At 33.2% G+C, this 26,336-nt stretch overlaps 1 protein-coding gene across 6 annotated transcripts; it reads right to left on the bottom strand.

The window, feature by feature from the left end:
- Positions 1-1,608: 1,608 nt before the first annotated feature.
- LOC145727658 (uncharacterized) lies at positions 1,609-26,133 on the bottom strand. Of its 6 annotated transcripts, none has more exons than XM_081977432.1 (2): positions 25,791-26,133; positions 1,609-5,695 (listed from the first exon to the last, which is right to left on the bottom strand). In XM_081977432.1, exon 2 carries the CDS (start codon positions 5,656-5,658, stop codon positions 2,308-2,310), a length of 3,351 nt encoding a protein of 1,116 aa, XP_081833558.1. In that variant the 5' UTR covers positions 5,659-5,695; positions 25,791-26,133; the 3' UTR covers positions 1,609-2,307. The 6 variants fall into 6 exon arrangements, with proteins under 6 accessions (XP_081833558.1, XP_081833559.1, XP_081833562.1 ...); XM_081977433.1 differs by lacking the exon at positions 25,791-26,133 and adding an exon at positions 22,856-22,988; XM_081977436.1 differs by lacking the exon at positions 25,791-26,133 and adding an exon at positions 10,745-10,869.
- Positions 26,134-26,336: the final 203 nt, after the last annotated feature.

Raw genomic sequence — 26,336 nt, 5'->3', positions numbered from 1 at the left:
CCAGGACCCTGTAGATTATCTCGAATAACCCTCGGAGGTCTCAACGATATTTTTGATGGAGACACTTGTTTTATTCAAGACTATTATACATGGTGTTCAAAAAAAATATTACACCAAGGTCAAGCTTTCTAAATAGAATTTTTGTATATATTTTTAGGGTCAATAATTGGAAAATGGTCTACCCTGTATAACTCGCAAATAATTCCATAAGTGGAATAATGGGTGGACTATTTATAATAAGTCATAAAATTATTACAAAAACAGTGCTTGGGCAAGCAATCTGTAGTTAGTAAAAAGTAAAATGATAATGTGTATTTTCGTTTGCACTTTTAATCCTGATTGATTACAATATTGCTAATTTCGATGGTTTTTACTTTTACAGTATTTGTTTAAATTGGCTGAACCAAATCAATCTTTACAAAATGACTGAATTAATCATTAACGTTTGTTTAATCAGCGACATAAAAATTTGTCAGCGAAATTACTACTTTTTTTAAATTATCATATTTCTAGATTGCATTAAATCATTTAAGAGATAATGATAGGATTATCAGCCAAAGTGTTATAGTTACATGAACATTTTCACGATTATGGGTTTTCTCTGTAACTGTTATACTGTTTGCATTGTGGGTCAGCATAAGTAGAAGAGATCAGACGACCTCGTACATACTCGACCTCACAGTTTGACCTATGCATTAAAGGTCAAGAACTAGTGGAATGTGTGTGAGACTTAGCAGAACCAAGAAATAAAGCATCGAATCGAACCATTTATGATTAATGCATTCAGATTAATCAATAACACAGACAGATAAAATATCTTGATATAACATACAAAGTCATGATTAAAAAAAGTTTAATGCACCTAAACCAATTGGGATTTTCTAGATAAAGCATAGTTTTTAAAGTTAAGTGGATATTTCAGGAAAACCTTACTTTTTATCTACTGCTTTCTCATTAAAATGCCAATTTACCAACTTTAATTAGAGCGTCCCGGTTTATTGTCTGGCTCTGATCGTTTTGGTCCTACTGTTCACGTTTTCAATGTTCAATTTAAATGGTAATGAAAAACTAATCAATCTCTAATTATTTAGTTTTTCTTTCAGTTACTTTGAAGTTTGTCAATACAATTTAATCACACAAGCTTAATATGAACGTAGAAATAGCAAAAACCACAATATAATATTGAAAAAGTTGTTCTTTCTGTCAAAAACAGTAACATTTGCAAGAATGTTTTTCAAATTGTTTTAGAGTTTTTTTTTTCTAATACCAGCGCCACCTAAAGTCTACAGCTTGAAATGTCTGCTAAAGATTTACCCAAGTACTAACAGAAAGTTCAAACTGCAAAATGTAGATGGTGGTTTGGTGGTACCGTTGGAATAAATGTAAAACACTCTCAGCTGACTGAATCAAGAGGCTAATTAAAAACTATAATAAAACATATTTTTGAGATTAAAATTATAAAATTATGGCATTGGAACACACCCTGTAACGTGAAAGACTTTAGTAAGCAAAAAATTATATACTGAAGAAACTCAAGCTGCTATTGTTAGAACTTAAAAATTTCTTAAAGCTTTTTTTGATTTGGTGGAAAAAAAAACAACCAGAAAATTCGTCATAGTAACAATATATTATTTGTTTTGTATGGTACAAAATACTTAAAACAATGTACAACGGACAATACGAATCAACTTAATGAATTCTTTTCAAACCATATAGACAACATGTTTATTTAACACAGACCCTTTTGGCAAAAACTCCGTCATTATAGCTAAAATAAATTACATGGAAAGCGCAGAAATTAAAGCAAGAAAATTAATACTGCGTCTACAGCCAGTTTATTGATATTTGGCACTAAAAAAAAACGAAAAATGCAAAAGCGTATAACATACAGTACTTGTAACGAGTTTGTTGAGTGTGTGTACTCAAATAAACTTAAAAAAATATACACCAAGCATATCGATCCTCAAAAACAGTACAAAAATACAGTCCTATACTTAATTTTTTTTATAAGTAACTAGTAGTAATACGGTAGAAATTGCTTCTATTCGAACGTAACATACCGTAAATGTATGCCAAAAATAAAAATGACATTTTGTAATGTGCTTGAACAAGGTACGTAATTTATCAGCAATACATTTTCGTTAGGTCAATAAAACGATAAGATTACCCTTCTGATGGCCCAAAGTGGTATTTGCTCCAATCAAAATTATGGAAAATTGATTACGATATATACATAGGTCAGAGGCTAAAAATAAAATATCACATCAATCCTGGAATTTAAAAAAAACTTGCTGTGTCCAATCCACATTATTTTCCAAAAATTCCTCGTTTTTTATTGGTTTTCGGATTATTGTTCATAATTCGTTGTACTTCACTAGCATCTGACACACTTTCAGTGTCTGAAACCAAATTTTTCTTAAAAGGTACTGGAGGTAGAGGTCTGTTTGGAGCTCCATTTTGCTCTATTCTTCCATATAAAGTTTCGTTGGGGTAGTTTTGAGGCATTTTCCGATACATGTCGTTGGCACTTGAAGTTAATCGACTATTGCGAACAAAATTCTCCTGTGGTCGCCGTACCTGACCTAAAATAACTCCAGATTGTTGAATGTTCTTTTCCCGGTCCAGATCATGTATTTGTCCATAAATGTCACAAGCTTTGTTGCTTACAGTCACTTGCTTTGGGGGATAATACTGAAGGACTCGGACGTTGTCTTGACGCTGGGTGTTTGACGAATAATATCCTCCAAATTCACCAAAGATTTCGTCATTTACTATAATTTCCCTTCTGGGAGGAGGTAGTTGCATCCCGTTTGGTCTTCTGACTGTTAATTGATATATTTCTTGCTGTGGAGGGGCTGGTAAAGGTCTAGAAGGATTCATAGTCTGATAGGACACCCTTCTAGGAATTGGTCGTTGCCCATATAATTCTTCTTGGATTTGGATAGATCCGTGTCGAGATAAAGGTAAAGGACGTACCGCATCTAAAGGCTGCCCATACAAGTCTTGCTGCCTACTGGGTGATGACCTAACTCTATGGGGATGTTCGATAGGCTGCCTTTGATGCAAATATAACGAATTTTGGCTTGCTCTCAGTACATAACCAGGTTCACCCATACTCTGCCTAGGGGCATTGTAGTAAAGGTTTTCTTCGTTACGTCGAAGCGGTGAATTAGGTAGAAACACTTCATCATCCGGATTTCCTTGCATCTTTTCCAATCTTCTTTGAGGAGGGCTTTGAGTGTAACCATTCCTAGTCGGCCACACCTGAACATTTTGGTCTTGACTAGAAAAACTTACTTTCCTCTTTAGTGAATCTTCCATTGCTTGCCGTGGGGGAGTACTCAAGCTACCTCTCTTGAATATTGGTTTGTATAGGCTGTTGGTACCATCCATCATTTTCCGTGGACTTACTCCATCAATTGTACTTCTTTCAGGAGCATTTCTTTGAAAGTACTGCTGCTGCTGCTGCTGCTGTTGTTGCTGGAACTGTAGCTGTTGCATGCTTCTAGGTTGGACCACTGCACGATTTTCTGGTATCATTTGTGGATACAAAGGCTCTGGCATAACATTCGGTGGTGGGCGTCCATCTCGAGGTAAGCTCATGCTTCGTCTACCAGTTCTCGAAGCTACAGGAGACATACTTCTAGACCTTCGCACATTAAGTGGCTCCTCTGTATATCCATATTGCATTTGCATTAAGTAGAGCTGATAGTTCTCCTGGTCTTTCAGTTTTTTAATCTCTTTCCAATAGTAAGCTTCCACACTTTTCCTTATGTCGTCTTTTTGGGGAGTGGTTTTGGGTGAGTCAGGTATTGGATTACCTGAAGGGGTCATTGGTCGCCTTAAAGCAATACTCTGGTTAGACAAGTATTGATTTGGGGTTTGAGGATGTCGCAAAACCACACTTTCGTTGCTACTTCTAGTTTGACTAGTTCTTCTTGAGTCAGGTTCTGGAGGATTTATAATTTTCCCAGGTACTGGAGGCTTAACTACAGGAATGTCATTACGTGGAGACTGATTATTGTACATATTCTCCGAATAATCGCGCTGCGTGTCAAAGTTTAGTCGTTGCTGACTAGGAACCCGTTCTTTAGTAGGAGTAGTTTCTTGTTTATTTTTTAAGAGCTCAGTAGCGATAATTTTGTCCGTACTAACACTATCAGAAGGTATTGGTGACTTAACACGTGGTGATAGAGGAACTATTTCCCTGTTTGGAGGTAGTTTTAATTTTGAACCTTCTACAGGACTGTTTTTCTGAATCAAAGATCTTTGCCTGTTGTCAAGACTATCAAAAACAGTACCGTAGTTTTCATCTATGAATGGACTTCGTTGATTTGGTGATGTTGGAGTACTTTGAAAAAATGGTTTGTTTCGAGACAGTGAATGATCGTTAGGACTCAATTCTTTTGCATTTCCGTTTTGATAAGGGTTAGGGAGTGGTCTTTCAGAGTTAATCGGTATTAAGGCTTTAGGATTAACTAATCGGACGTCTTGCTTAATAGTTTCCATTAATCTGGGAGGAGTGTCTCTCCTTCCGTCAGATATTCTGTTTGGTCTGAAAGAATTGGGTCTTACCTCCACTTCGTCTTCGTGACTTTGATTGGGCTTGTTTAAGGAGTTTTGATGATGTATATTTGATTTGTTCGATTCAAGGGTACTTGCTGAGGAACTGGTATCGATAAATTTGCGTATAGGAGGTACATTTGTATAGGTATTGTATAGTGGCTTATCCATTGTGGTGTAGCCAGTATTTGGGTTGCGCTGTAAATTGTTTACAGGTGGTAAACCTTCGCTAAGCAGTAATTCCATTTTTCGTCCAATTTCGTCTGGATCACTATCACTTCTTTGCAACTTAGGCTTCTCAATATTTATATTCTTTTTATCATTTCCGGCTGTAGTATGTCTATAAGGAACCTGTCTACTAAAAGTACTTTCGTTATGTAAGTTGTCACCATTTTGTATGTTTTCCGCTTTATTCTTCTTCTTTTTCTCTTTATTGCTAAAAACTGCAAAAATTTTGCGAAAGCTGCTCGAACGTTTTTTCTTATCCATTGTAAAAACTGAAAGTTCTTTCTCGAATTTATGAACACTTTCCTCCGAGTCTGATCTCGTTATTATCGTTATGTATTCGTCGTCGTCTTCGTTGTTTTTTTCACTGTTCTGAAGATCGTTCGAATTCACATCTTTATTTTTCTTGGGTTCGATATTTAAGCTCCTTCTTTGCGCATATTCTCGTTTAGATGACACGAGAATTTGGGATTTGGTCAGCCTAGATTTCCTGGGTGTAACTGGAGGCTTACCAGTATAACCCAAACCGGATGGAGAATACTTATTTTTAAGCGATTCAATAGTCTCACTCTTCCTAATTTCCGGTTGTCCTTTCTGAGCTTCCTGCTCGTACTTTACTTTGATTTTATCTACAGTACTGCTGCTTTCAGGCGATAAAGTTTTATGTAAACGCAGATAAGCTGATTTGTTAATAACACTTTGATGGGTTTCAGGGTCGCGCTTTAGAATCACAATGTCGTCATCAGGGTCCACTCGAATGACAGTTTTTATGGTATCTGGTTGATCCTTGATGTTTGATAATAAATTAAAGATGGTTTTGTCTTCGGGAGATGCTGGTGTAGCGTTCAGTAGCGGTTCTGTGGCTGCCATAGTGGTGCTGCGTGTTTAGAATGTGGTTGGCTTCCTCCTGAAAGAATAGTTTATGTTAATAACGATTTTAAAATTAAAAATTTAATTAGTTAGTAGATAGAAAATGGACTTGAACTATGGTTCCAATATTGCCTTTATAATGTTGATTCTTAAAATCACATTGTACCAGTCAAAAGAGCAGTTATTGCAGTATTTAAAAAATAATGAGTGTTTTAGTTGCTGTTCTACTGTTTTAGAACCGGTTTCTCTTTGAATCATACAGTATCCAAGTTCAAACATGATCAATTAATTGTGCTTTGTAAACAGTGCTTGGGTTTTATAATCAAATAAACTAATAAAGCAGCCGGACTATTTCTTTTGATTTACTTTAAAAAAATAAACAGTTTGGTTATTTAGACTTCTCTGCCATAAAAATTAAATCCATACTAATAGCCTAAGCGGATATTCGTTTTGACGATTGTTCAGAAATCACTTATTTATAACGATTTGTGATTATACAGAAAATGTTCAATTCTTCAATTTCCATAATAATTTTACTTAAAAGTTTTCCTTTTCTTGTGAGCTAGAAGCCTGTAATTACTGAATGATAGTTTGGATATTATCCTTCGGCAAGAGAATTTAACTTTCAGCTTTCGCGTTACTTTATTTTCAACAAATTGGCTTTAGTGACTGCAAGAAGTGCCGCAGATGATGATCGGAAGCTATAACTTATGAATAATTCAGGATTCTTACAGTCGATAAGTTCTGCAATTTTCTACGGTAATTGGTCAGTACTATCAGTCCCTCTGGTTGTCTATCGTATTCTTTATAGTAATAAATAATAAATCTGTTTAAAATTTCCTGGTTGCATAAAATATTCATTTATTATACATTATTAGGGCAGTGAATGTAGTTTTTTGCACCAAATAATCCTCTTTGGTTTTATAACAGTGCAATTCCACTTTATAATATTTTTTTAATTTAATTGCTGTCAAACTGATTGTTATATGAGTTATTGTTCTCTGGTGAAAAAAGTGATAACCCTTGTATCAAACACATCATTTTTGAATGTATCAAATATGATTATCATTTGATGGGAACCACGTGGACACCGCTAAGTTAATTAGTTCGTTAATAGCAAAAGTTGATAATTAGGTCAATTGTTATCCGGTCGTTTAACACGACCGTATAATTATTGCAGCTAATGTTCTATCACACAAAATGGTTCGCTACTTTTCGTATTTAAACAAAAATGTTATTTATTACTTTAAAGAGAACCCAATCTAAATTCGACTTTTCCTAGAATTATCATTGATGAAGCAACTTCAAATAAAATTAATAGGAAATCAATATTATGTTTGCAAAGATAACAATATTTCTATAAATGGTTTAAGTAAGGTAATAAACATTGTGAGTGCATCCGTGGTGAATCAATCCTCAATTACTAAAAAGGGTGTTTCTAAGGGTTCAACTTAATGCTAAGACTAACATTTTGCGTTTTACTTTACAGCTGCAATAATACTTGAAAAAAAAACTTTATAGTGATAAGATATTAGTAAAAGTACTGGTCTAAAACTAAGTAATTTCTCCGTTTTTAGCAGTTAAATATTTACAATTTAAAACTTGCGGTATAATAATGTAACTTTCCGGCTTTTACTCGTGTACTAAATTAGCAATTTAAAAAAGTACTATTCATCAAACAAAAGCATAGGCTTGAGGATGTTTTATTTTTCTAAACTAACGAACTTTTTTTGTTCATTTAGACAAATATGTTTAGACTTAACATTGAATACTTACAATAATAAAACTAAAACACTTTTACAGGATGAATGTTTTAGGAGTTAACCGCGCACAATGAATTCCACTACATCATGCTTTTACTAACTGTAAAAAGTAAAGGTGAAACGAAACAAATATTTCATACATTCAGTCTTATCAAATTGTTGGCAAGACGTAGGTACACATACATCAGATAAGTCAGATTACGCCAGTACAGATAGCGCATATCTCATTGCAAAAACAAAATGTATGTTTTAGGGAAGCATCGGTATTTTTAAAAATTTGGACTGTAATCGATTACTTACATGGAATTCAATAACCACACAGTTACATAAATGTACTTCAAACAAAACTACACCGGCAACTAGTACAACTTGAATAGCGTCTATCCTGCCGTTCATTATCATGAGCGCTTTTTTTTCAATTTCAAGCTAGTTAAGAATAATTGCATATTATTTGATGGACAAGGTCAAACATCAAAACAGAAAACTTGTTTACGTGGTGTATACAACGTGGTTTTGCCGCCGTTTTGCCGTATGGAAATTTATGTGCGCTTCAAACAAAGTAATCATTCCAAGAACAGACCGCTTTTTCAGGACAATCGCCCCTCGTATACGCACACGTTTCAAGGTGAGAGGAGGCAGTGTTCCTTGATCTCACAGTCTGTTTAAACCAAATATAAATAAATCACTCATTTTTATACACCTCCCTCGTAAATCCGGTCGATATTTTCGGATTTTTAATCTTTAAATTGACGGGAATTATTCCACATGACCTGTTTACGTTTGATACGCCAGACGAAGGAGTGTTGAATTCCATGTAACACGCAACACAATCAATACATAGACTTCTGAGTGGAAATCTGGAAATACATCTTTATTGAAGATAAACAGGCTTTTTAGGGTGAATAATTTGAAATTTATATTGTCAAATTTAGAATCAGGAAAGCTGTGCTGGAGGCAACTCTTTGTTTGATGAGCACTGTGTTGTTGTCAATGTTGGGAAATTGACTAATTGACAAAAACCTTTTAAAGCCTAATTTAAGTCGAAAAAACAACTGCATTTCTGTAATATAGTGTAGTAAAAAATTGAATTAAATAGATACGAAAGAAAGAAGTACCTGTCGCGTTGTGATATTGATTTATAGGTTTGTAGAGTTTTGAAATTTAGATCCATGGATTCAGCCTCTACTTGTTTAGTTACATTAAAATAAAAACACATATTTTAGAAAACAGTTTTGAAAAACAATATTCAATCTGGAATTTTGTCAGAATATTCACATAAATTATTTTCACTTTACGGATTTTTCTTGAATTCTGTTTTCTGGATTGTGATTGTATTTCTCTAAAACGTCTTAGTAGTACTTCAAAAACTTCAAATCTAGAAGTTTCTAATTTTTGATCTGGTTTAAAAAAATAACAAAAAATAAACAAATTTTAATTGGATTTAAAGTTTTTTTCATTATTTTTGGAATGGTATTGTTAAAGGAATAGAGAGAGAATTTGTGAGCAAAATAATTTCCCAAAAATGGATTTGTGGGGTTTTAAAACCAGATGATTCAAGCAATTAAGTTAATTTCTGTTGTATGTATACGAATTTGTGTATCAAAAGAAAATTACCCTAGGGTACAGGGTGGCCAACTTAAAATGCGAGGTACAGTATCTCGGAAACCAAAAATGTTTGAAACAATTTTTTTTTAAGAAATATGGTCTTAAGGAATACATCTGAATTATTTTCTTAAATTCAGCGTTGCCGTATCTACATGAAATCAGTGGCAACAATAAACTTGCTCGACAACTCCACTAACTGATGCAATTTCTTGATTCTGTTGCTTAACTTAGGGAATTTTTGTTCCAAACAGTTTTTCTCTAAATTTTGTTGTTTCCGAGATATTGACTATTAAAAATTGCAATTTTCACTATTTGGAAGGCTGCAGCAGGCGAACGGTTAAAGATAGAGCAAAAACGGTTAACATTTTCCTATTTTACTTTTTTGAAGTCTGTCTAATAATGGTATTTTAAAAATTTTCAAAAAAACAAAAAAATACTCCACATTTTTATCAAGACATATCACAGTCAATACAAAAATGATATACAGGGTGTGTGTACAAACTTAAAGGAGTGAACATGGGTATGCAAAAGCATTTTTTTCGGAGATACAGGATGTCCGTAAAAAACCTTGCAAACTAAAATAAAATTAGTTAAAATTTCTGACAATGCAGGTTCTAAGGAGTTAGTGGTTCCTAATTTGAGCTCAATACGAAAAAACTGGAAAAAATTAAACTTTGACACCCTGTATCTTCAAAATGATTACAATTTATCAAAGATTTGCCCCTTACACTTTATACACGTAACTAAACACTCTTTATATTTTAAAGACAAGACATATTGCAATCTTTAAATGTCTTATGCCACCCTGATATTTTAAAGTTGATTTTGAGTACAACTTACTTATGTAACTATACTTATGTAAGCTTGTTTAAACTCAACTTAGCCAATGTTGGGGAAACTGACATTATAGTATCCGTTCTTATTCGAATTATTCTTCTTCTGAAAAACAGCACTTTTTCCATAAGTTAATCGAAATATTCAAACATTTAAATTACCGACCTGAAAACGTTTTACCAAAAGAAACTTGATGGAAGGGAATTTCACGGCATTATTATTATTGATTACTAAAGCTTGAAAACCATGAAAATTCAGGTTTTGCCATTAATTACATCACAACAAACCGCTATTTATTTATATTTTTTTGTACTCGTCCACTGGTCGAAAATTCTAAATTGACTAATGTCCATTTGACTAAAAGGCCTCGCCCTAAAGATAACGCTACAAATTAATACGTAAATAGGCTGGGCTCTCAAAGATAACAAAACCTTTTAAGTAAATAGTTTGTTTCTGAAACAACCCAATGTTTTTAGGTAGTTGCTTACTTTGTTTACACAGCCAAAAATTTTGAAACACTTATGCGACCACACAACCATACACTGATCACTTAAAACGTTAATTATCAAGTCATCGAAACATTAAAAACCCGAAATTCGGTGTTGAAAACAAATTAACAACGAATGAAACACAACCTCGAGCAGACTGGATCTACTGAAACTGAACTGTACCAAACAAGCAGCAGCCGTTTGAGCTGAGTAAGAAAAAGAGCAAAATCATTTAAAGTCACGCATGTACCTTTTTATGATCGGTACAGCTGCATTCAAATGTTTATAAAACAGTATTGTGTTTGTGTTAGTGGAAACTGAACTTGATTAATACGGGCGTAAATGGAAATTTTGCTTCTGAGAAATTTTTTTCATTGTAATTGTATAATAAATCACCTGGATAAGTTCAGAACATAATCCAAACACACTGCACGAGCACGAAAACACTGAAACTTTACTGCGGCTGGAAATAATATATCAGGAAAAATTCTTCCTGCAGGCTGATTTCCTGTACGAGGGTGGGAGGAGTGGGAGTTATCGTGTTTTATGCACCTGGTTCGGAGAATGCATAATTATTATTGATTTTTCTGCTATCATTCCGTAAACACTTGATAAGACTACCTGCAGCAGAACAAACTTAAACCAACACGAAAGTAAGATGACTGTTGGGGTGTGATGTTTTTTCCTGTCTAGATGTGACTAAAAATAGAGCGAATAAAGAGAGGGGGTGTTTTACCCCAGGTTTTTTTCGAGAGAAATGAAACCAGCTGATTGGTCAGAAAGTTGTTTTTTTTTACCAATCACAAACACAATGTATATTATTGTGTAAAACTATAAATTTTCTATTTTATTACTATCATAGTCTACTATCAATCTCTCCGTTACATAAAATCAAACTTTTTCTAACGTTCCATAAATTGTATCACATTTTTCAGTTACATACTACAAAAATCAAAACAAGGTCGATAATTAACCCTTTTTGACTCTAAATATTTGTAGTAAATCATTGACTATTACAACGATAAGATAATTATTTTTCATATTACTTTGCTAGATAAAGTATTCCATATGCACTTGAACTAAACTATCGCCATTTCTTAACTTTTGTCAATGCAAATCTCAAAAGCGGATTTGATAGCAGTTTGCAATGTATTGGAAATAATTGTATCCAAATTTTATGATTACAAAAATGCATTTCAGTGTCAATCATCACGTTTCAGTTTATTAAGCCAATCATTTAAAATGAGAGTGATACAGTTCAAATAGGACAATCTGGTAAGTAGTGCAAAATCATCACATTCCATTTTTCATAAAAGTATTGCGCTTCTTTCACCTTATCAACTTTTTAGTACACATTTTCATACCGAAGCTGAATGAGAAAACTTTTTGAATAACTATAAAAATCTAGAGGGCAATTTTGAAATCGATTTGAGCTGATGAGTCCTTCTTTCACTCCACTTCTCTTTACTAAGGCTGTTAATTTGAAAATTCAGTTTGGAAACTTTAGTGCTTCATGCCAATTTATTGCTAAATAGTTCTGATTTTACGTTATTTTTCAGGCTAATTTGCTAAGAATACAAGTTTTCCAAGACTACAGGAAATGATCCAACATTTCACGGCTACATTAAACGAAATATAAAACCAAACTTTATTCAACAGATTGATTAAGGCTTCAATAACACAGCACGTGCGTATTCATATTGGCCTTATCCATATTCATACTTCGTGAGTCTCGCCGAGTAATAAATTAATTTCATTCCTCGTTTACAAGAAGTAGTAGCCAAAGCGTGCTAAATTTTCATAAATACAAACTAGGAAGCTATTATTTACACATTATTTCATTACGCATTAAACCTAAACTGTTGCAATTTACATGAAATTTAATATGTCTTTACCGCTGTTCGTGATTAATCTGTGTTGGATACTGCAAACAGCATTTTTTTTATTTCTGCAGTGATGTGTACATACAAGTGGGAATACAATTTTATGACATCAAATTATACTCTACCTTGATAGCACAGTTTCAATGTCGATTCGTATTAACTTTCTTACACATCGTTGAATATAATTATTCGAAAAATGTTTATTGTTGTTAAATTTAAACAACAAATAACTTCACTGCTTTGATATTAAATATCTTTCTCGATCTAATACTGGAAGTAACTGCATTAGCTTTATCTAAACTCAGTTTCCTGGCTTCTTGAATCAAAATAAAGATAATTAATGGGATTGGAAAGCCGCTTATATAACTAGCTAAACCGGGATATAATAAATAAAAGGTTTCTCTCTCAAATAAATTCTTTAAGGTAGTGCTCTGCTAAGCTTGAGTTATCTGCTATCAGAATGTGAGACACAGTTATCTTAGCCAGGTAATACAGGGTGTTAAAACAAAGCATAAGGTCAACTCAGGTTACTAGAATTTTTATCGTTTATTTCTAGTAGGTTTTGTGTAATTAGGTTTTTTTGTGACACTCTGTATGTACTTTTAATACAATTGTCTACCCTCGGAATTCCTTGTAACATTCTCAGACTGGTGATTCATTACGAAGTAAAGGTTAACACTCAAAGATGTGAAATTTTTTTGTCTGTACCTTTTGTAATTAGCAGCTACTCATAAAAGTAATATTTACGGTTAATTTGCATATAAATAGGCTTTTAAAATAAAAGCTTTTTGTACGAAAAAACAGGCAGTTTCAGATCAGTTTCACCAGTACGAGTTAAAACTTCCAGATTACGATAATCCCTACCGAAGATAAATGTCTTCCAACTTGACAACATAGTAAACACTGATAAAGAAGAGCAGGACTATTGACTTTTTAACGATATTTTCAACTTTACTGGTAATTGAATTTCAGACACAACAGGTAGCCCTATTAACAACCATTTTAGACAATAACCCCGAGGCTAACTACCGACAATTATTCACGATGATAGCAATAGTGCTCCTTAACTCGTTTTCTAATTTATAATTGTTAAGAAAAGTAATAAGAATTTGCACAACAAAGCAAGTTTAGCAAATTTCCTGCACAGACGAAGATTAACGTTTGCATCGATTGAGTAAATAGGGACAAGACGTAGGGAGTTGTAGATAAGACCCAAGATTCCATCCATATACCGGAAAATAAAGTTGTTTTATTGTTATCCGAGTTGATTGAACCGAACAGATTTTCTCCTAGCAGTGGATGTTTAAATTTTAGGTAAAACAGTTTTCATTACAAGAGAAGAAATTCAATTAAACCAGGGTGATTTATGCTATTTTTTCCAGTAAATATTCGTACTTTATCTGTGAAAGTGTGATTGGTGCTATAAATTCCAGAGTGAGTACAAGAAGCTGTCTGTGAGAAATATAGTGAAATAAGGAATTGATCTAAAAACACATAAATCTTGGGTGTTTCTCTACATTTTTAATGTTTGTACTTACGCTGTCTTTTCTAATCTGCAATTTCAACGACAACCTTCTAAAAAGTGCCAGAAGCTTTTACAAGTGCCTTAAACCTTTCCAAAGTGGTTTTAAACTGTCAGAGGCTTCTAGGACCATTTTCAAAGTTCCATCGATTTCTAAATAATATTGAGAACGGCCTAAAAAGTTGTTTTAAATTATCAGAGGCATCTAGGACAATGTTAAATGTGCCAAAGAAGTCTAAACGCTACTGACAATTTTCTAAAAATTGCCAAAAGCTTCTATAAGTATCTTAAATCTTAAACCTTCCCAAAGTTGTTTTAAATTGTCAGAGGCTTCTAGGACCATTTTCAAAGTCTTATAAGTCTTATAGACCTCTAAATCATATTGAGAACTTCAAATATCAATACCCTGTCCGTGTTCATTAAACTGCATAACAGTAATCTAGTTCTGTGCAAGTAGAATTCTGACTTTTCCTCTTTGTTGCTTAAATATCCTTTGACAACTATGACACCCTGTACATAGTATACTGTCGCCACGAGAACAAATTACGTCAGTTTGCACGAAATAATCGATAAAAAATGCCACATTAGGTAAGCATTTTAGTGATTTGGTGCAACGTAAAAAATTAACAATAATGGTTGCCTTAAGTGGAAATAGTAATTCCAACCATAGAAAAATGATCTAAGCTCATTTATTATTCATGCAACACTGTAATTTCTGCCTTGTTTGTTCCATACTACATTGATTATTAATGCAACTATACTGTCAATTTGTGTTATATATTTATCAGTATTATTTTATGATAATATTTGCAGATTTGTTTTCTTGTCAATATCTGAGATAAGTCTAATAAAACTGGAATCAACGATACTTGAAAGATGCTGTCAAATTTTCAGCAACCACTTAATTGAGTGTATTATTTGCTTTGATGTCTACATTTTTGTATTTACGTAAAAGTAAATAGAAATTTACGACTGAACGTTTCCTATTGCTATTCGAAGCTACAAATTTATGTATCTAATTTAAATTTCATTAATACCGACAACTAAAAACGTTGCATAAAATTTACTACTGGCCGTAAAGCAAAAAACAAATATTGGAAACCAGACCTTACTAATTGCCAAGTCATTAACACCTTCTATGGCAATCTAAATTACATCTGCCTGTGCCTTGGCTCGTGAATTATTTTGGTTTTATTTGCCAAATGTATACATACCAGCCAGCTACGGTTTAAGGCAGCTGGAATTTTACAAAATCGTTATGGTGCTAACATTTAAAGGTGCTTCTAAAGGTGTTTACATAAAGAAAATATTAAATTCGTAATTAAGTTTGGCAGTGAAGACAAGGTTGTAAACAAAAAAATTGTGTGTAGGTGAATTTAATTTACATACACACTTTTTGTCATATTTCATATTATTGTTTATGACCTTATAAAATGTTAGTTCAGAATTAATTCAACGACCATACTGATTTAACCTTTAACTATGTGTAACTAGATTCATTTAATCACAGTTCAAATTGAATTAAACCCTTTAGGAAAAGCCGTAATTTAATTTAATAAAGGTCAATATTTCAATTGTTACCGGTGATAGATTTATAGACCACAAAACTTTTATTCCCCTTTAAGAAATTTAATTAATTAAAAATGGTAAACGCGGTTATTAATGTAGGAGTAGAGCTATGGAGTAGGTATTGGTCATAAAATATTTTTAGTTGTGACAAAGTGTCTAGATGTAGTAAATATTCGTTCTTGGCTGTACGTGTAAGTGCCCACTGGATCTATAAAAGGTAAGAAATTGTGTGTCTGTCTCTGGAGAATTATAATGTTTTAAAATAACTTTGGAGTGAGTAAACTCTTAAAATTTTCTTCCCGAAAAATGAGACTTTTACCAATCTTGGCTACTTTATAGAAAGACAATTCAAGTGGAGTTTACTTAAAGCACTTTTTGAGTAGAACACTCTAAAGTAGATGGACTTCAACTTGTATAGTGTAAACTATTGAGCGTAAAAGTAAAAGTGAATCATTTAACCTGTAAAAAAACTGGTACTTTTGCGAAATGGAATCTTGTCTTTTAACGCCAGCCAAGCCTGTTTTGTAGTGGAATAAGATTACAGAAATTCTTCTACTATAGAGGAAACTATTTTCCCACGGGCTCATATATCTGAAACAAACGCACTTTAGCAAAAAGATTAGCGTAAGAAACAATAAATTATCAGTGGAAAGTAAGTTGAAACCGAATCTATTCAACTTGGTACGTGACGTCAAAATATAAAATGTTTTGGATCAAATTACGTGTATTTTATTTAATGTGTAATATGCAAGGAAATTCTTTCATTTTTAAAAATAGTTTCTAGTTGTGTTTCGTTTAATGCAATTTTAAGGATCACTTTACTGCTAATGAATTGTGTGTGAACTATCTATACTTAAGCAGTTAGTTAAGCTTACTGAAAGATAGGATTAAAATGATGTAACTTTCCTATATGCAGTATTTTAAAATTGCCAGCGCTTTTCAAATTATGAAAATTTATTTTTACCACTCAGCATGTTACGTGCACTTGCACTGCAATTTCTAAAATACTTTTTTTTATTATTCACATTATATATTAAAAACTCTATAGTTTTGCTGGATAAATTTTGAAACTTAAAATATTTTATAAAGGAGTGTTTCTATTAAAGTTACTAGCAAAGCGCAATATTTGATTTTCTAATTAACATTTCAGCGGTTGGATCATTACCTAATTTGCTTTTAATTAACATTCGACAACAGTGACACCCTTTTGGCATACACTTTGTAGGCGCGAATATAAGTTAAGTCAGTTTGAATGTGTAAACCTGAATATATCTGCATAATGCGTTACTAAAATTGCAACGCACGTGTGTAACACATCGTCGATTATTGACCTTTCCTGGATATACTCTGCCTAAAAATAGAAAATATTCGCATATTTTCACCAATATGAAATACACATATGGACTTTGCCTTCAGCCAATAACGAATCGTTCTCGTTGGACTATTAGAAGTTATAATAAAACAAAAACAAAACGCCACAAATCGAGAAAACCCTCTTTACCTTCAGGGTATCTGAACGAGAGGTGTGTATAAATTTTTTAGCGCGTTGGTGGATGTGTACCCAAAGGCATTAAACTTTTTTACTTTTTGTTTTCCCGTTCTTTGTTGCCGATAACTTAACAAATTTGAGTGCGTGCATCTGAACAAATATTTTTGTCTTAAAGTTAAAATAAACCAAGTCGTTGTAAATGATGTTTGATATTCTTGTCTAGTCAGTGGAGTTAATCAAATTGATGATTTTAATAAATGGTAACTGCGATTGATCGAGATTCAAAGAAAACATGATAAATTTTTTTTCTATCAAAGATTTAAAAAAATGGTTAAATTAAAACAAGAAAAGTAAAAATAACCCCATTTTTGAAATTTTGCAATTTGTAAACGGCATTTAATCACCAAACTGGGGAAAACTTCTAGAGATATTGACCACAAGACTCGATTAAGTTTATTAAAAAAAATAAATAAAAAATTTGCTAGAAATGGCTTTGGACCGAACTTTTGATTTTTTGACTACACCTCAGTCACGTCCTGTATATTCGTAACCGTTAACTTTCAAAAAATTATTTAGGTCATCAGAAGGAGGAAGAAAGTACCTTTTAATCCTCAAAAAAATTAATTTGAAGAAAGAAAAAATTTGAAACATTTTGCTGTCCAATTCTTTTTGACGAGCAGTTTCGTTCAATGAATTTTTTTGACAATATTATTGTGCCCTTGGTACAACTTTACATGCTTCATAACTATTATTTGACAGGTACTTAACGCTAATAGAAAATTATAGAAAACAACTCTCATTCACAAGAGAACCATAAAAACACTAACAAAATTCTACAACAAAAACATTATTTAATTTTTACGAGGACAATATCTAGGTTCAGGACGTAACTCTTAAAATTGGCCAGCCAGAAGCAAATGAAAGGATTTCCTTAAATGGTCATTTAGTTGCAAAATTTTTGCCGGCAAACGTGTTTCTCACGAAACAGGTTTTCTAAGCGCGTTCTGCACAATTGTCTAATAAATTCTGGTCAGTTCGTACCAAAACAACGGAACCCAACCGTGATCTATCCGAATAAAAGCGTGGTATTACCACGCCGTTATTGTTGGTAGTCACGTACGTCCACTCAGTTTGCAATAAAGTTTTAATTACTGCCGGTTGACTTTTAGACGAGGTTTATTTTTCAAGACTTTGTTAAGAGCTTATTAGTCTGGCTCTCGATATATTTATGTTCCAGCATCATAAAAGAGTATAAGAGCATCTTGTATCTGGCTGGCTAGAAGAGTATATCTAAATTATAATGAACTTGAATGTTTATGGATAGTTGAGCATCAAGCTGCTGCATCAAGATTAATAATATCTCATTACAGCATTACTGATAGCGTTTTAATACTTTGACTAACATGATCGAGTTATTTGTGATTTATAAGATGTTGGGTGCACTATATTTATCTTTGTTCCATATTATTCCTACTATTTTTTTAGAGAAAGCTAAAGATTTTGAATAACTTAACTTTCTTCCACTATTCTCTTACTACTATTTATTCAGGTTTCCAAATACCTTGTCCTATAATTAGGACCATCATAGGCTGCAGTCTAGGGGTCCCTATGTACTACAAATTATTTCTTCTCTCTTTCTCTTTTCCTCTTTTGCAAGTTCCGAACAATTAGCCATCTCAATCATTTCAACACATTCTTCCTTTATCACTTTAGAAATTTTTGGACCATCAGCAAACTCAATCCTTTCAGTACAATTTTCCGCTGTTCTTTTATCAGTTAGGTTAGGTTAAGCCAAGAACTGGTATAGAACTTATTTGTCCCCAACTTCGCCAAATAACCACTAGACATTTTATCAGTTAGTTTTTTCTTAAAATTGCTGGTCATTTAGCCAGCTCAATCATACCAACCGATTCTTTTCCTCTTTATGATTTTAGTTAGTCGTCTTTTGACTAACATTCTTCTACTTTTCTCTTGAACCAACCAATTTCTGCTCTCTATACAATAGTTCTTTTAAAGTTGTAACAAGATTTTACTGGAGCACGCTAAAGGTAACTCGTTCTTTGCTCTGGTGCAATGATTATAACAAAAATATCTACAATGGTCAGGTTATGGATAAGTATAGATTACTAGAGGAATTATTGGGTTTAATTTTCCAGTTTTTTGACTCTATGAGACGCTCTTCGGCAGTAGTTCCTCTGTAGAAAGAATAAGAACTCACCTAAAAGATTGATTCCCACTCAAATGCCTTGGAAGTATTATTAACTTTCTTGGCAAGAACAAGAAAACTTGTTGTAAGCCTTAAAATGTAAGATTTTACAGCAGGCATTGAAATATGTTTTGGGTTGATAGGTCTAGCCAGGTGTGGCGTAGGACAACAATACAAGCATCTGTATTCATCTTTTGAAAAAGGGTTTTAAAATTAGACTACCTAAAACGGTTTTAACGTAATTACACTTTACGCGCAAGTTAAATTGAACAAATTTTTTTTTAACAATCTTTACAAATTTTTCAGTCGCAAATTCGATGAAATTGACACACCGTCAAATTGAAATACCCATTTTAAATCAATTAACAGTTCAACTGAAAACGATTTCCACAAACGATCATTACATTATCTTGCCAATTACCTCTTGCTTTAAGTAAATATTTTCGGAAGTGATTTGGCAACAAGAGCAACAAAGCAAGGAACGTTTCGAGAAACACGTATAAACAGTATTTTAACTTTTTAGCCTTAATTAGTCAAACTAACACTGGCTATTATCAAGGCAACGAAACATTAGTCAGCTGATAGTAAAATTGGTGCAACGTGAAATAATATTGAAATAAACACTATTGTGGTGCAACAATAATAATTCTTTGTAAAAGGAGTGTAACCTTTGGTGAAGAATAGTTGAACAATATCTATCAACTGACAATTTAAATCTCTCGTGTGGTAGAAAAGCCGGTAAATGCATATGGCTTATCTTGTCGTCATATTCATTGTGGATCCCGCTTAACACAGAATATAATTCACGGTTGATAGTTATCCCACAAATCCAATCACGAGTGCATTGTTGTGGAAAGTAGCATTTATTTATGCAATGCATAACATAGATTGGTGGACGCCTGCCTAAAAACAAAGCTTGTAATAGAGCAACAATGCCTATTTTGTTGTCTTATTATCGGACTTAACAAATGTGTAATACAAAGGATATTGTCGATGACTAGAGTAAAGAATATTAATTAGAAATTATCTAGCTACGTTCTTACCCTTTTGTATGAAGGCATATTGTGTGTTTATATTTGATTTTTTGTTGTCATTGTAGTCAATCAGATGCCGATACATACTGTAGTCTAAATAATAACATTGTTAAAAAATAACCTAATTTATTTGTTTAGTTAGTTGCTGAAGGACAATAGTCACATCTGGGAAGATCTCACTTCCCTAACACTCACAATGCGTTAAGTATACAATTTGTGCTACTTTTGCTTTAAAATTTTCAAGAGCAGAAATTACAAGAAACGAAACCAAGAACATTTGATATTTCTTGACTGATGTACCATGTTTGAAAAAAATTGCCATATTGATACATTCTACAAAAACCCCAAATCTTCATCAGCCTTTAGCTACCTGACCCATTGTTAAGTAAGTATCTCAAACTGTGCCTGTAATATTAGTCCACCTTTTTTTCATTTAGTAGAGACCTTCCGCAGACTCTTTCTTTGCATTACCTGAACCATGAAAACAAAACATAACTTAAGTGATCTTCGTCATCCTGTGTGGTAACTGGTACTGAATTAACAATATTATTTTTCCGCAAGATGTTACATTTAAGGGTGTGAATGTTAATGAGCCTGAAGCTGAAGCTGAAAGTCCCTATTAAGAGCAGTTGTCCCAAAATTATTATCCGACAGGTGCGTTTACCTCTCAAGAAATATTGAAGGTAGTAAATCCTAAAAGCCACCAGCGACTGAGTTGGTGGCGTGACATTGTGTTGAAGTGAAACAGATAAGATTGCCGATGGCTATTTAAAATATTTCAGAGTGTTTTTTTCCAAGGGAAAGCATTCTAAACAAAGGATTTTTTAGGAAGCGTGCCAGATCTAAGAGCGGATGCTTTAATTTCGTTCTAATTCAATCAAGATTCTCCCAACATAGTTAGCGCATCCTGTTTAAGGGGTCCTTTCAGGATTTCCGATTACCGTTAATGGTCTCGAATTTTTACACACTCTGTTGGCTTTACCAGATGTTGCTCTGCTGAGGGTAGTATGGCAGTAAAACCCCTGTCAAGTTGAAACATTCTTTGATGCCAAAGGAATGCTGTAATAAACGAATTTCAAAGCCAAACGCTGCTTTTACACGTCTCGTTGCGATTTCATTCACATTACTCGTAAGTCTAGGTTTATGGTACAGTTAGAATAATGACGGTAAATCTGATCGATTCAATCTTGCCTAGTGGTTTGATTGATGTTTTTAGTTACTTGTTCGTGTTTGATCTAGTTTGGAAATCAAAGATATTAAAATGATCATGATTTTGGTTCGGCACATATTTACATAATTACTTACTCATCAACACGACGGGGCACAAAATTGGCATGAACAGTGAAACATTTGCAAGGGTTTTTTTACTGGACACTGTATAATAAAATCATTTAAGTGGCCTTTAAAATCCAAATTCTGATTAGGAATTTCCTGGGCGGGCATCTGTTCGACAAAAGCAGGTGCCAAAGTTTTGGGTCTAATATGATAGAGACAGGCTGGGTAGGAGATTTTCGAGCATGTGCCCAAGCTTTTAGAAACACCTTGTTGAACCTTGAAAGCAGCTGACATTTTTATGATTTTAGTCCGTGTCTGTACTTTAAAAAGTATTGGTTATTATTCGACGATCGTGGCCTATTAATACTAATTCCCCACCTCATAAGACTAAAGATTCAGGTAATGTTTAATTAAACCAATAAGGAAGTTAATTAAAAGACCACCAGAAAATTAGTGAATGAGAATGCGCTCCAAATATGGCCGTTACTTCTTTAATGAAAACACATTAAATTCAGCCATAACGATAACTCGATCAAATCAAAATGCATGTGTCAAAGATCATAAGGTCAATTTTATTTAGAGATAGGACTGTTTCTTCGACTAGCCGACAATCAAAGCATTTTTGCTGGAATTGCTTAAATAATTAATGTTAATAAGATATCGAAGATTGAAAGTTCTTAGAAGTCAACACTTAAATGTTTTGGAAATTAATTAATACTAATAACAATTGGTTTGCCTTTTCCATCATTCTACTTAAACATATATCAACTAGAAGTTATTCATTTGTGTTTCTAAATAATATTCAGACCAAAAGTATTACAAAATGTCGTTCTGTAAGTAAGTTTTACTGATCATTGATATCATTAAGATGTTCTGCTGGATCATCAGCAGAATGATTAAACGTTCCATATATCTTGCAAGGCAGTCTACTAGTGCAAGTCGTTTACATCAGTAATATAATTTTTTCCTAAATAATTGAAAGGATCTATTAATCATAGCTTGGCTCAAGCGTAAAGCTCAGTGAACGTGAAGTTTCTGACGAGTTATTTAGTAATGAAATGCAGGAGTCGACCTTATTGTGCAAACCAAAGAATTGATACATTTCTATTGTACATCAGTAATGGCTGTGGTTAAATTTAAAAGATAAAGGGCAATAAGTGTTCTATAGGATGTTCAATCGAAGTTATCCATCACAAATTGTCACTACAGTAAACTAACTTTATCTGAAATTCAATTATAAATGCACCTTTTGTTTCAAGTCTTACAGTTTTACAGACCAGACCAATCAATAAAGAGTATAAGGCAAAAACAATTACAAAGTTGCCACACATTTGAACTTGCAACAGTTACTAAGTCAAATGTTATCAAAACATGCTCGTTTGGCAAAAATTTGTTTTCTCAATGTATGACTAACACTTAACTGACTGAAACTTAAATAAGGATTGAAAAGAAAATGTTTTCATCACAACTGGTTGTAAGACAAAGTTAAAACTACAGAAAAAGATAATACAACTAAATTTAAAACTTACATAGTAAACTGTAACACACACCAACACCCACTTAAATGTCTACACGAATGTTGCTTAGTCGTTTGTGCGATAGGAGCAAATGTTTATATTTCAAACTTGTTTATTGTTGTTATTATTGTTATTATTACAAAAAATATACGTGGGTATCATCATTTTCTAGTTATTGGGTGTTTAAAGTTAAATGAGCTTTAGTACACTTAGTTAGTTTTGTAAATTTATAATAGAACTAGAAAATAATCTCTGCAACAGCAATTGTTTAGCTGTTCTGTAAATTTTATCAATTGACACCATAGTTTAAGTTAGCAGAGTTTTAGTATTTTTTCTGAATCGCCAGAATGTAATGTCAAAATTTTGACACATGTTTTGCATGTACATTTCAAATATATCTAACTTATTGAGAAAATATAAATTGTAGTTGATTGCCAAGAACACTAAAATGATTGAATTATTTTACTAATACTGGCATTTAGTATCAACTGCCCTTTACAGTGTTGCAAGCTCTAAATTGCATTTTTAAAGTCACGTGGTGTGTCTGTTACAATTTAAGTTTTTGCCACTGTCTAAATTTGATTTACCAAATTTTCACCGTTTTAACTACATTTTAAAAATAAAAATCATCATAAGCGTTACGTGACGTGTATTTTACAATTTCAGCTTTTACAACTGTGTGTGAATTTTTGCAGTTTAAACTATTTGTATAGTTACGTGACAGTTTTTAACAATTATCCATTGACTTTTACAATGTTGCAAACCCAGAATTATATTATCAACGTCACGTACGAGGCTCTTACAATTTTAGTTCTTACAGCTCTCCAAAATTGATTTTCAGATTCAGGCGATTCAAGAAAAACACTGCATTTGTGCTAATTTAAACTAAGCTGTCAGATAACAAAAAAATAGCGGAGTTAGCTAATGAGTATTATATAAACAATCACCCTGTACATATGTATTTTTACAAAATCTAAAGAGAGAAGAGAACAGAATAATCTTAGTTTACTGGAAGACCGTTTTCTTAAAAAAGATAACAAATTGTATTTGTTTTTTTATTACTGCCCAACCGAAAACTTCCATTTCCATTTGAAGCGTCCACTCAATGTCTTTCTTATTCTTTCCCTAATTTTCGTAACATCGTAAAGCTTTCGCTCTGCAGTCATTAAGAAAGTCACAAATTAAGCCCACAGTTGTATGCGAAGTGGCAATCCTTCACACTTAATGCCCAATTGCGAAGAATGAAAGTGACAAATATTTACAGTTACCACATTGAGTATATTACACAAACACCGGGCCTTTCAGGCGTTTCCATGTTTTAGTTCTGGCAGTCAAAGTTGTAGGTGCATCCACGTATAGTAAGAAAAGGGCAACTTTTCCTTTTTTGCTCGGCTTGCATCTGTACAAAAGAGAGAAGAAAACGGAAACGGTTTTTTTGCTTTTTGGGGCCCCATCACGATCGAATTTATAACGAGACCGTGGGTTCGGGACTAAGAACGGGTTCCATGTTCCTCATCAGTTTTGTTCTTTATTTCGTGTGAATGCCATCAACCTCTTATTTCATTCATCGAGAGTTCTTTTTACGATATGTTGGATAATAATTTGATATTTATTACCCTGTTAAAAACGAATACAATTGTCTAAATCTGTGGAATATAGAAAAATCGCCTGCAATGCATTATCCACAAATTGTGGATAGTTGGGCATACAAAGTTGCGGAGTAATCGAGGTGTAAAGAGAAAGCATACAGGAAAACACATAGTCATGAGTTCATGCATTTTTGATTTATCAGGCAACAGTTTATTTGAAAAATGGTCAGAATCTAGTGGAGTTGTAGATTTTCCGGTAGATTAGCTGTAAAACACGTTTCTATGCTAATTTTTGACTTAATTTGAAAGTCACTCAGAATAATTTTATTAGATAACGATCAAATTTATCTTATCAATTAGTGGGCAGAAAAAATTGCTTGCTCAGTCAGTTAATGATGTTTTAGGTGGAAATGATTGCAACACACAATCTTATTATTTCTAGGTCTAGGTAATATTTTCGTTTAGGAAGAACTACAACCCTCAAACTTTGCTTAATAATATTTTCATGCTGAGTACATTGTTAGAAAACCCTATTTCATCCGTCACTACCAGCTGTTTCTTTATTGGGGTTAGCATGACCAACCAGTTGTCATTTTTATTATCTATAAACGTGTTATTTAGCGGGCGGCAAAATTTTACGACCCTCAAAAAATTGGAAGTTTTACAGTCTTATTTGCGCTTGAAGCTGTAAAGTAACACTTTCGGTTTTACCTTCCTGACTGACAGAAATTTATGAAATAAGGATAATATAAAACATCGTTTTTTCATAGTGAAACTCACGTGGTACTAATGAATTATGTAAGTACCGACAAGAACGCAATCATCAAAAATTAGTTTAAAAATAACCCTGACGTTCTCAATAATTAATACTTATAATAACATAAGCAAACTGATGAGATGGTTTACATAACCCGAAAACATTTTTAAGATATTATTAGGATAATTAAGATACTTTGATTGACGAAGAATCGCAAGATTTTTCAAGTATTACTTGAATTAAAAATTGTGGTAATAAAATTCTTAATTAGTATGTCAATAACCCGAAACATAAATTCAAGTATCTTTAAATAACGAATGCGGAGGCCAAGCACTTGGATAAATTTGTTTTGCCCGCATGATGTTGATTATAAAAATAAAGAGATGCTTTTGGACTAGACCAAAAGAAGCAAAACTTTGATCCTTGGAATTAATTCTAACACTTGAAACTAATTAACACAATAATAACAAACAAAATAAACTTTTTTATGATTTAACGGATATTTGGCAAGCTTATTGCTAAGTTAGGTAGTGATGATGAAAGTTCACGCTTGGATTTTCTGACAGATAGTACAATAGGACTGTTGCAACATTATGCTTACCATTTTTGTAATCAGGAACAAACAGCAAATCCAATAAAGGTGGCTTAACAGCACGTAAAGGGGATTAATCCGAGCAGAACTTCACGAAATGATTAACATCAAAAATCACACTGAAGTACCATCAGGACCTTTCTTAAGCTACCTTCTTCAAAATTCACATACACACTGAACTTGAAGAAGCGGTACCACCGGCAAATTTTTATTATTTGTAATAAAACAAAGAGAACCACAAAATAATCACTCGTATATCGTAAAACTGGCCAGCAGCTTCTGGCGGTACCATGCACCAAGATGCGATGTCACGAATACAAGAGAACGTCGTCCACCAGTTGTTCGGTACGTACTGCTGGCGGTACCGTCACTATACTACCATCGAATGTTGTTCCTTGTTTCTCTATAGTCGCACCGTATAAATAACGTGGCCTGAGGGCCCTTTTGTCACACGCGGTGCGTTTTGTCGGATTCTGCCTTTGTACTATGCTGGAATCGCACAAGTTTGAGATGCTGTTTAAATACTTTTCAATTTATATTTCTGTCAAAAGTGTT

This window comes from Ips typographus, linkage group LG4 (genome assembly GCF_016097725.1).
Source record: "Ips typographus isolate SLU linkage group LG4, UJ_Ityp_2.0, whole genome shotgun sequence".
Lineage (NCBI taxonomy): Eukaryota > Metazoa > Arthropoda > Insecta > Coleoptera > Curculionidae > Ips > Ips typographus.
Note: the sequence above shows the minus strand (reverse complement) of the source record. Positions and strands in the feature narration are given on the sequence as shown.

Bases quoted from the DNA above. Each gene is read 5' to 3' on its own strand.
- LOC145727658 (XM_081977432.1), bottom strand. From the start codon at position 5,658: ATGGCAGCCACAGAACCGCTACTGAACGCTACACCAGCATCTCCCGAA.